The following is a 12,084-nucleotide window of genomic DNA, read 5'->3' as shown; positions in this document are numbered from 1 at the left end:
AGTTGTAAACTTGGTTCTATTAAAATAAGACATTCTAATATAATTTAAGAAAAATTAAAGAAAGCTTCTGAGATTATAAATTTATAATGTTATTTATTTCAACTTATATTTTATATGCTGTATCCTGAATTTGCAAATTATTCCCCTATTAATTTAATATTTTATTCATTACAGTGATGAATTTTTCAATTACAATTAACAAAAATTGATAAAAAATAGCCAAGTTAATAAATAAAAAGTTATTATATAACAAATTAACAATAATAATAATTGATAATAATTTTACCTTATTAAACCCCTGCAGTGTATTAATATTTTAGTCAGAAGCTTGTTACTCATCGAAACAAGCATTTCCGACCCTATAAATCATATATTGTCTTGATCAGTATTAAAAGACGAGTCGATCTAGACATGTTTTGCAAAAAAAAATTTTTGGCCATTTTTTTCGAAATTTGATAAGGGGTTACATCATTAAAATTGTTAAAATTTGGCCAAAATTTGAATGTCTTAAAATTTTAAATTTAGTATGCAGATTAGTTAACCTGATAAAAACTAGCATTGAACTGTTTTCCGATTTGAGATTAATGCTTTTTTGACTGAGTTATGATAGATTTATTCCCCTGATCCTGTTGAAAACTGGATGGATACTTCCCACTTTCTTCTTGAAACCCTCCTGTAATCTGACTTTTGGACTCCAGTGTAGAACCGTCCATTCCCAGCTCAATCGCATAGTCGCATTTAAAGGTGGCGAAACGAAGTGTACCGTAGGGAATCATAATGTAATAAGGAACCTGAACGGGAGCGGATGGAAAACCGAACGTGGGTCGTTGGGGGTTAAAAAGCCTGGGCGGGTAAGAAATGAGGAAAAACAGGCAGTGCAACCGAAATTGCAACTGAAATGCTGCGCAAACAACTTTGAACGTCAATTTGTCAACTTGGAGCGAGAATTGAATGCAAAAAGCTTTGCGGACGAAGAAGCCTCGTCGTCGAGTCGCTTGCCCTGACGCAGTCCGGGCCAATTTTGGACGGGTCTAATGTGCGACAGTCACGCTGCAGGCCAGGTTATTTTCGTGGATTTTAATGGTGATTAATCGCACCTTTTTCCCCGGCAGCAATCGCCATAAGCTACTCCTCTGACTCTGCTGCACTCGTTTTTAAGTCGTTCATATTTAAATAAATTATTTATTAAATTTTTATAATAATTTAAAAATGTTTATATTAAAAAATATATAATTCTTGATTTGTTTTTTGTTTTCTAGGTGTAAAAGATATCCCCCAATGGAGATGCAGGGTATTTTTGTTGTCTGTACAACCGGTTTTTGGTGTCTGGAGGTGCATGGAAATGTCAGCTTAATACCGTTATCGTAGGTGCGGCAAACACGTCGCTGCCACGGTCGACGTTGACTGCGACGCCAACGGCAACGCAGCTTGATAATGAGCCGTTAAGGCGGGGGACAGACTCAGACAGACTCGAAAGCTTCCGCAATGCAAAACAGCTGTGAGAAAAGGCAAAAGAGACTGGTGGGGCCAAAGAGAGAGAGAGAGAGTGGAGCATAGCGATTGTGCAAGGCACAATGCAAAACTGATAAGAGAAGTCCGTTTAAGTCGCTCTAATTATGTATGCGCATTCATATGTGTGTTTATTATTACTTGTGTGTGTGTGTACGTTGAAGGTACCAAAATTCGGCGAAAATTGCACGTGGTTTAGTACACGCAATGCCCTGGTAAAGACAGACAAAGACGGAGAGAGAGTGCAGGAGAGCAGCCGCTAAAGCTAATGCCTACCATGAATGCAAAAACAAAACGCTGCCTACGTGAGCCACAGCGAAATCACTCCATTTCTCTTCCACCCACATGCCCCTTTTCCCTCGCACCTGGCGATTAACCACCAGCCAGGAGAGTTAACGAGAGATCGAATTAATTGATACCCTAAACTGGCGATTTGGTTTATTATTTGTTTTATTTTTAATAAAATTAAATTTAGAAATGAAATACACATTTCTTTATTTTGTTTTAATTCAGAAATACATATCTTAACATTAAATATTTTTAGTTAGTTTAGTTTACAAATAACTTTATCTTTATAGTCAACATTTTATTAATTACATATTTTTACAAATTCAAAAAAATACTGATATAAGACGACATTAATTCTGAAACCAAAACTCTCGTTTGATAAAGGGTATAATGAATAGGAATAACAGCAAGGCAAGCCCGAAAAACGTCCAAATTCGCCGTGAAATGCAATTCCTTTTTCGATTCTTTTTCTGTTATTTTGCTGACTCGCTAAATTTGTTACCGTGTTTTTAAGCTTTTTGTTGTTATTATTATTAATTTTTTTTTTTTTTGCTTTGTCCAACATAGACATATACGCCGCCGCGCCACGCCGCCGCCGCCGCCGATTTTTGCCTTATTTGACGCGCCGCCGCCAAATTATGAAAATAACGGCGCGCCGCGGCGCGCCGCTGGTGCGGCATCGGCGCAGCTTCAGCGCGGCCTTCAGTGTCATTGTTCTTTATAAAACTTAAAAAAAAATAAATAACTCATTAAAATGGCCTTTTTGCCTTATTTGACGCGCCGCCGCCGCCGGTTCTTTCTGACTACTACGCCGCCGCCGCCGAGTCATTTTGACCTCTACGCCGCCGCCGATGCCTTTAACCATCGGCGTAAACCTCTAGTCCAACAGCAGCAGCAATAATAATAACAACAACTACAGTGGCAACGATAACAACTTCTCAGCCGTGCTGATGAGAGAAGTGCGAGAGTGGAGGTAAAGAGAACTAGGGGGGCAGTGGGGAGAACGGGAGGACCAGGCAGCGACAGAGGCAACAATATTTACAGCTTTAGCTGCCAAACGCACAGTGGGATAAAGGTGGTTTTGGGGACTTTTTTTTGTGATATGTGATATAAGAAAATATTTGGGAAAGGAAAAATAAATAAATAAACAGTAGATAATGTCAATTTTTTTATTAATTTTTTTTAATATATTTTATTTCTCAGGAAAACAATATTTTATTAATTTTTTGTTATAAAGTGTAGTCTCTTCAACTTTATTCAATTAGTTTATTTTTGTTTTTAGGCATTAAAAATATAATAAAAATTAACAGATATTAATTCACTCACTTAGCAAACTTGCAACAACAGTGTCGCATTTGCCACACTGTGCCGTGTGTCGCTATTTATAAATAGGCTTTTTGCCCAGATGTTAGTAAGTGGTGTGTGTTTGTCTATACAAATGTGTGTGCTCGTGTGTTTCCAGCATCATCTCATGGTCGCCGACGTTTTGGCAGCCGCTGCCACATGCGCACACCGATTGGGCCCACTGTGCAACGTGTGGCTGTTGACGACAGCAGCAGCAGCACAGGCAGCAACGATCGCAACTCGCGACACGAGCAAGGCGAACGGAAAGGTGTGCGGGTTATGAGCGGCAACGGGAGCGGGGGAGCAAAAGCAAAAGCAAGTGACGAACTTACGGCCAACAGCAGCAGCAACAACACCAATAACAGCAACAGCAACCGGCCCGTTTGGAGCAGCGCGCATGCCACACACAGTTTAAATATGTGAAATTAGTACAAATCGTGATTTCAACAGCGAACGACGAGCGACGAACGAACGTCGACGAAGTGGCGACAAAACCAACAAAAAAAAAAGCACGAGCGAGCAGCAGCAGCAGTAGCAGCAGCAGCAATAACAACAGCAACAGGCTCAGCCACAGAAGTAGCCACAGCAGCAGCAGCAGCAACATCAGCTAAAGCAACATCAACACAGCAACTAATAAAACAAAGGCCAAAGCTTAAGGAGGAAACAAAAACAACTTCTGTAAGACATAAAACAATAATACCACAGCTTTAAACCGATATTTATGCAATTGCAACACCAGGAAGAACATCAACAGCTAGATCAATAACGAAATGGAGACACCAACACTTACCTACACCAAAAATAATACCAGCCAAAGCTCCAACGGCGAGTCCTAACTAATTAACACCAACAGCGGATACACCAAGAAAGTTGATTCCTATTAACATTAAAAAAACACCAACACAACAAACTCCAAAACCAGGAAATACAACAACAACATACTAATCACAACACCAACAAATACAACAACTACTTCAAAACTGATTGGAGAATCAATACAACAATTAACAACGATTACACCAACGCTCTTCGCTCTGTGGAATCAAGTGGCAACCACAACAACACCTACTCGTCCAACAACATGCAATAAAACAGCTGATAGCAAATAGAAACGCCAGCAGCAGCAGCAACAACAACAAAGCCTGGCATTATCAAGCGAGCAACAACAGGTCGCGCGAAAAAGCAAAAAGTCAGAAGAAGAAAAAGACAACGAAAAAGCCCGCCTGCTGCAGCACTCACACTTTGACAGCCGGAAAAGAGACAGCGGGTGTAAGAGAGAGAGAGGCGAGTCGCACACCTTTGCGTTGATTTTGGACGGCCAAACGAACGGAACGAGCGAGCGAGCCCTCACTCTCTCACTCACACAAAGTGCAGCTGAGCTGGCGCTGCCGCTGCCGCCGCACTTGCCGCTGCCACAACACAGCGCCGAACGCGCTGAACGTTGCGAACGCTCAACGCTCAACGCTCGCCGCTGCTGCCGCCAGTCGAAAGTCAAAAGCAACGTGTTGTGGACGCTTTTTTCGTCGCGTTGCCGTTGCGTTGCGTTGCGTTCGCCTTTCAGCCTGCTGCGGCCCCCCATCTCTCTTTCTCTCTCTATCCACCTGCCTATCTCGCACCCACCCACCGCTGCAGCCACCACCCCACCAACACCCCCCGCTGGGCGAAACTTTCACCATTATGTCCAGCAGCGCAGCCGCAGCGCAGTTCAAGCTTGACGCCAACTCCAATGCCATTGCATTGATCGCTGATGTTGCCTCTGCCGCGGCGCAGTCGCTGCCGCTGCCCCTAACGCTGCCACTATCGCTACCTCTGCCGCTGCCTCTACCGCCATCGCCCACGCACCCAGCGACGGCGACAGCGACGCCAGCTGACCGCATCGAATGGTCGCGCTCCACGATCCTGAACTTCATCGAGGACTACCGGCGTCAGCGGGTCCTGTGGGACCCCAATACCAAGGGCTACCACATCAAGCAGACGAAGTACGAGGCCCTCAAGCTGCTGAGCAGCAAGTACGGCACGGAAATCCGCTCAATCCGCTCCAAAATCAAGTCGCTTCGCAGTTCCTTCCATCGCGAGCATGGCAAGGTGCTCAGCGGACGCAGCCGCGGCGTCCACTATCAGCCGATGTGGTTTGCCTACGAAGCCATACGCTTTATCCTGGATGGCGAGCGGGATCATGATCAGGAGCCAGAGCCGGAGCAGGCTTCGGAGCGGGATCAGGATCAGGACCGTGACAGGGAGCATGATCTGGATCGCGAGGCGGAAACGGAGGCCGATGAGAAGCTCGCCCTGATGCATAGCCTGGACCTGGAGCAGCTCAAGGCGGACAAGCAGCAGCAGCAACAGGTGGAGCGGGACCGAGAGCTGCACGCCGAGGAGCTGACCGCCCGCATTGCTGCCACCGTTGCTGCCGTCGCTGCTGCTGCGGCGGCCGCCAATGCCAGGGATCGGGAGCGGGACAGGGAACGAGATGCGGACAGCATTGCCGGCGATGCCATGGATACCGCCGGTGATTTGGATCTCGAGGAGGCAACCGGAGCGGTTGAATCCTCCTCGGCGGCTGTGGTAAGCTAACAAGCAACATTTATACATCCATATAAACATATGTACATATTTCCCTTGGCTCTTGGGCTTTACATATTTGCATGTGTCTCTCTGTTTTTTCCTCGACTTTTGTTGTTTTTGCTTTTGTTGTGTTCCCCTGGAGCTTTGCATGAAGCGCCGGTGTGAGTGTGTGTGTGTGCGAGTGGTTTGACTTGTTTTGCGGCAGCAGGCAGCACACGCGCTGTTGTCGCCGACACCTCCACCGCTCCCGCAACCGTCGTCTTTGCTACGCTGTCTAGCGGTTCGTCAACGGCAGCGGCGCAACCGGTGGCGCACAGTGGGCTAAAAAGTTAATGCCTAAGACAAAAGAACTGTATTAGGCTTTTTTATTTATGGTAGTTTTAATCAAAAGCGGATTTTTGTATTTTTTCTTAACCTTGTCAACGTGTCGTATGTGTAATTTTTTTGTGCACGTGGCGTATGAGTAATTTTTTTTAATAAAGATTTTCAACAAAAAAATTATTAAAATTAATTTAAATTTTAATATTTGGTTCTAAAATGTTAAGAAAATATAAGGGAAAATGTAGATGGGTTTACGAGGTGCGCACGTGGCGTATGAGTAATTTTCTTTACTAGAGAATTTTAATAGTTTAAAATATGAAATAAATATTTTAAAATTTTTTTTTATAAATTTCAAATTTAAATAAATTATAAAATTAAAAGATTAAATCTTAGAAATTCTATGTTTTCTGAAGTTTATTTTTTTAATTATAATTCATAATTTTTTAGTTTTATATAGTTATACTAGTTATAATAATACTGCTTATCAACATCTCTCGTCTATTCTGTCCACTGTGCGCGGCAGTTGCTATTGCGTTGCGCTTGATAAGCCAGTATTGGTGTTAGTGTGCCAGTGTGTGTGTGTCAACTGGCTTTGATTTTGTGCTGCTAGCTCACAAACACACTCACATCCTGCGCTCCATGTGTGTGCCCGTAGTGCATGCACACATGTGTGTTGCATCAGCCGTAGAAATCGGCAGCCCCACGTTTTGCACCGACCACGCCCCCCAGTTCACCCCAACTCAGGCAGTGCTCTCTGCCGCCCCCGAAGAGCAATATCTCCAATATAGCAACTGGCTGGACTGCGTTTTGTTATTGCCTCGTTTGCCTCGTCCGCTCGTTCGGTTCGTTATTCCATTTGATTCTCTCCCGAAAAAGAGTACGGGGCTTTTGGGCAGAAGCTCCACGTCCGTCTGATGGGGGAACTTCGGCCGTAAGGTGAGCTTTCTCCTCGGGAGCTTTGTAGAAGTGCCAGGCACTAATGTCCAGCTATTAAGTCGATCGCTTGGTTAGTTTCCCTTTTAAAAGAATTGTTTTGCAAAATATTAAAAGTAAATTAATAATGAAACAAGTAAATATTGTTATAGAAAAAGAAAACTTTAATTAAAGGTATGTTCTTTAGACTTATCCAGTGTAACATTTCGATAAATATATGCAATTAATAATATTTAAATATTATAAAAATTAAAATAAAAAAATACAATTAAATATATTAAAACAAAAATCCTAATTAAATACTTAAGGCACTTTACAAATTATTAATATTTGGTTATCTAATTATTTACTTTATTATAGGGTACCCACTATTCGTTACCTTGATTTTTCATTCATATCTTCTGAATTTCTTGGCTGTATATGTGTTTATTATTTTTGTTGGTCACTCGTCGTCTCACGTCTGTCTGTGGGTCTTGTCCACCCGTTGGTCCACTTCGATGTTGGCTTGGCTGCTGCCCCCCTTGCTTCCAGACCCCCCTTGACCCTCCCGTGCCACCTTGTCGCGCCGTGACTAATTTAATCGCCATCGGCTCTCGACTTGGATCGTACTTTTTTCTTTTTTTTTTTTTGTTGAGGCTGTATGGGTGCGAGTCTGCATCCAGTATTTGTCTGAGGTTTATTTTTTCTTCTTTTTATTATTATTCTAATTCGTTTTCTATTTCTCTCGCGTTTCTCGCTTTGCGCGTCTGTCCACTATTATTATTAAACTATACTATATTGTTGTTTTTTGTTATTATTTGTCTGGCGAATTCTCCACAGTGCCATAATTGTGCGAGTATTTGTTGTTGATTTTACGGTCGCCACTAATTCTGTGTTATTTTTTATACATTTTTTTGTTCGATCTCGCGTAGACACGTTCCTCTTCCGATTTGGATGGCGAGAATTACTGCAATATCAGTGCCGAAGATGTGAAAACAGAAATTGTAAGTACCCCCTGACTTTTTGATTGTTAAGTGCACTTTAATTGAATTTGACAGGCTTAAGATTTGTTTGCCTTATTTTTTTTATGTCAGGCCAGATCAGTGGGTGTAATTAGATAATATTTGGGTGTCGTATTATTATTGTAATTATTATTATTTTAAATACCTTTTAAAAGCTACATTATAGTAAATACCTCGATTTTTGTGGTTACAAGTTAGAAACAAACATTGCGATAAGATTTTAATTTCATATATAATTCCCACTTACCTGATAAGGCGGATTCAGTGAATTAATTTCTGTAACTAACTTAATTCGATGACGTATCTTATCGTTTCCATTTATGACGTCCCACAACTTGAACATTGACCACCGGGAGTTTTCAATTACTGAAGGTCACTGCCTGTTGCCAAGTCAGATATGATACATCCGGATATCTCTGTATAAATGATAAGCAAGCGTAGCGGTTAAACACCTGTGAATCATTTTGGCTATTTGCTAAATCCATTTCTAAGTTTTTATAACTAACAGAGGTTTATAGGTCTAAATGCAGAATTATATTATTTAGAAATTCTAGTTTCTAAAAATATTATAAAAATCAATTTCACATATCTAAATGCGGAAATCTTGTAGAAATATAATATTTAGAAATTATATTTATAGAATGACCTTGACCTGATTTAGAAGAGATATAATATAAATATAAAATAGGTATAATTTTCAAGAATTATCAGTAATTCTTCTCCCTTTGGACATTTCATATAGAATTGTCTATTTTAATTAGTATTCAAAACGCGACAGATGCTCCATCTAGTAAATAGTTGATGAAATAACGCCGAGTTGATTTCGTCAGTCGTTTTATACTATAAATATATTTAAAGCAAAGCAAATCAGGTTCCGGTATAATACAGACGAGCCCATCTTTAAGCAAAATAATAATAAATAGGGCTGATGAAATATGACTGAGATTTACTTTGGCAAGGGAAAAACTCATCGTTGTTGATAAAGTTAAAAATCCATAGGGAAATGTATAATATTATTTAAATTCTAAAAAGTTGAAATAGCAATTTACTGTTATTTTACAAAAATATACATTATATAAATAATATAATAAATATTTCTGTTTTTATTTTTCCTTTACAAAAATTATAATTAATCAAAATCTATATCTTCCTTTGCCAAGTTTTATTTAGAAAACAATTAGTACAATAATAATTAGCACAATTGCTAAAAGGCAGCCATGACGCAAATGTTATAGTCAATCTAATAAGCGTAACCATTTTCCATTAACTAAGTAAATAAATATAAATAAATATTTTGCATTATAAAGAAATAGGTTACCACATTTAAATGGTGCTAAAAAGTGATATATAAATAGTTAATGATTTAATACTAAATATATACGATATTATTTTGTTGTTTTTAGATTAGAAATAAATATTTAAAGTTCGATTTAGTTTTTTCAAAGTTCAATGCCTTTCAGCCCCTTTTTCTAAACCCTATCCATATTTTTTTTCGACCCTTTTCCTTTATCAACCCCCTTCTGCAGATCGAGCACGAATCGGAGCTGGGAATGCTGGATCGCCGGACGAGCACACCGTCGCCCATAAATTACTATAAGCCTACGGACCTCACCTACAATCACCGCAAGCGCAAGGCCATGGACGAGTGCAGTGGCGTGGTCTTGGGGGGCGTGATGGGCGTGGAGCATGTTGTGGGTGCCCTGACACTGACGCCAATCAAGGCATCGGGTGGCGAACGGACAGGCTGCAGTGGCGTAGGAGGAAATCCCAGTCAGCAGCAGCAGCAGCAGCAGCAGATGAACCACAGCCAGCTCGCGTTTCAGGCGCTGCAGCAGCACTTTAGTCACAGTCACAGCCTCAGTTTAAGCCACTGCAACGGGCAACCACAGCAGCAGCAGCAGCAGCAGCAGCAATCGCTGCAACACCAGCAACAACATTCCAGTAACATGGCACAGAAACGTGATCGTGACCGTGATCTCCATCATCCTCCATCGAATGGCCACAACAACAATAACAACAACAACACCTCGCTGGACCCCACTGGAGCCACCTCCAGCAGCACTTGCAGCTCGAGCAGCAATAGCAATGCCACGCCCCCCAAGCCCATCAACGGACTGAGCTCCAATCACGTGGACGAGTACGGCGTATTCGGGGAGTATGTGGCCATCACCATACGCAAGCTGAAGACCTCCAAGTCAAAGATCGTGGTGAAGCACCTGATCAACAATCTGCTGTACGAGGCCGAGCTGGGGAAGTATGATCAGGGGATGCCGGCCAGCAAGGAGCCGCCGCAGCTTTACAAGATGCAATAAAAGTGGGGGGGAAATCAGAGGGAGGGGACAGACAACGCACTAGTCAGCAAAGCAACAATGGGTTAAAGCCAGAGCCAACAATTCTAATGAAACCTTTTTAGGGGGGAAAAAAAGAGAGTAGAAAATAGAAAGTCGAAGCTTAATGGGTAGGGACATGAGCATTTCATTCAGGGACAAAGACCATATAAGTACTTTATCTACATATATATATATTATATATTATATAAACACGATTTAAGTGAGTATAAATCATCAGAAGTCAGTCAGTCAAAGTTAAAAAAAAGGAGTGCAGTTGAAACAAACATACCATTAATTAAATTGAATTAATTATAAATGCTTTACGTTAAGTGTGCATTTTTATGCACGCGCCCATATAAATAATATTACGTTTTTTTAATTTCCACCAACGTTATATATATTTTTGATTTTCGTTTTATTATATACCGTATATATTTACATTTGGCAATAACACTTTGAACTCAGGTGCCTTTATTTTTTAGTCAATTAAGTCTTGTTATCTTATGCATAAAAGCGAAAACAGCAAACAAACACAAAAAAAAAAAAATAATAAGAAAAAAACAGCAACAACAATGTAAATTTAATTAACTTTTTTATCGCATATGCAAATCCATATGTGTAAACTTAATTCTGTAAATATATAGAGAGGATAATGAAACGTGAAATGTGCATATCTTAATTTTTGTTAATGCATTAACTAATTTGAAACGAGCGGCAGAAAGGCTCCAAATAAAAATGCAGAAATGTTGAATTTCATTTTGAAAATGATACAAAATTGTTGTTATTATTTATTTATTATATTTTTGGGGGTTTAAGGGGGAGGTAAAAGGGTACAAGGAACGAGTGCAGCGTAAGCATAATTTTCCAGAGTTTAAAATGGAAAACCTAAATCCCAAATGATAAATCAGTTTAAGTATAGCTCTCAATAATGTATGGAAAATATCGCAAGGTTAGATATATCGCAAATTATAACATTTATCGTGTGAGGTACAGATTTAATTCGTGTTAATCGATCGCAAAGTAAAAATATTGGTTTGGATATCGTCCCTTTGGCAAATATCGGTAGAGTATCGATAAATTATAATGAAAATACAGATAAAAGTCTGATATAATTTATTTCATTCACTAATATTTAAAATATCGGAAAATATAATATTAAGCGGTCGAAAAATGAAAATTTGTTCAAATGATTTAAAGGTAAATTTCACCTATTAAATTTAAATCAGTTAATCGATTTATGATAGATATTACAAAGTCAAAATATCGGTTTGTATATCGTCCCTTTTGCCAAATATCTATAGAACATCGATAAATAATATTAACTGTGACTTCTACACTTGGTCATGTTCTATCCAAGATTTGTATCTTTTTCAAAAAACCTAAATAAATTCAAAATAATATATAAACTTTTGATGACCCAACCTTAAATGCGCATTAATCCTTATGAAGTAAGCCATGTAAAAGGCTCCGATTGTGTGTGCTATCCGGGGAGGGGTATTGCCTAATTATTCCAACTGTCAGAGCTATTGAGCAACAACTAGCTACCGCCCAGAACAATGGAGCTCGTTGTTTGCCTTCGGCGCGATTATTCATATTCATACTACTCGCATTCACATATTCACGGCGCACTCGTCGAGGGTCTCGTCCATAAATCACAAACGCTCTCAACTGTATCAAAAGAACTAGGCATCTAATGGGGGGCTGGAGGAGGGGGTCTCGGGCTCCTTCAATGCAAACATTAATTGCTAAATAAACAATTCAAGCAACAACAACAAAAGGAATTATATATACAA

The 12,084-nt window shown here is 40.1% G+C and overlaps 1 protein-coding gene and 2 long non-coding RNA genes across 3 annotated transcripts; 2 read left to right on the top strand and 1 right to left on the bottom strand.

Moving 5' to 3' along the window:
- Window positions 1–767: 767 nt before the first annotated feature.
- Window positions 768–1,996, top strand: LOC138928491 (uncharacterized). The gene is made up of 2 exons (XR_011444912.1): window positions 768–851; window positions 1,260–1,996. It is a non-coding gene; the product is annotated as an uncharacterized lncRNA (long non-coding RNA).
- A 1,365-nt stretch (window positions 1,997–3,361) lies between these two features.
- Dyro (Dpt-YFP repressor by overexpression) lies at window positions 3,362–11,066 on the top strand. The gene is made up of 4 exons (XM_017165827.3): window positions 3,362–3,819; window positions 3,881–5,706; window positions 7,872–7,943; window positions 9,488–11,066. The coding sequence occupies exons 2-4, from the start codon at window positions 4,819–4,821 to the stop codon at window positions 10,271–10,273; spliced, it is 1,746 nt and encodes a 581-aa protein (XP_017021316.1). The 5' UTR covers window positions 3,362–3,819; window positions 3,881–4,818; the 3' UTR covers window positions 10,274–11,066.
- On the bottom strand, window positions 6,417–7,483 carry LOC121503137 (uncharacterized). Its single transcript, XR_005991306.2, has 2 exons — window positions 7,340–7,483; window positions 6,417–7,043 (listed from the first exon to the last, which is right to left on the bottom strand). It is a non-coding gene; the product is annotated as an uncharacterized lncRNA (long non-coding RNA).
- Window positions 11,067–12,084: the final 1,018 nt, after the last annotated feature.

Source organism: Drosophila kikkawai, chromosome 3L (genome assembly GCF_030179895.1).
Source record: "Drosophila kikkawai strain 14028-0561.14 chromosome 3L, DkikHiC1v2, whole genome shotgun sequence".
NCBI classification, from domain to species: domain Eukaryota; kingdom Metazoa; phylum Arthropoda; class Insecta; order Diptera; family Drosophilidae; genus Drosophila; species Drosophila kikkawai.
This window is presented reverse-complemented; position numbering and strand designations above follow the sequence as displayed.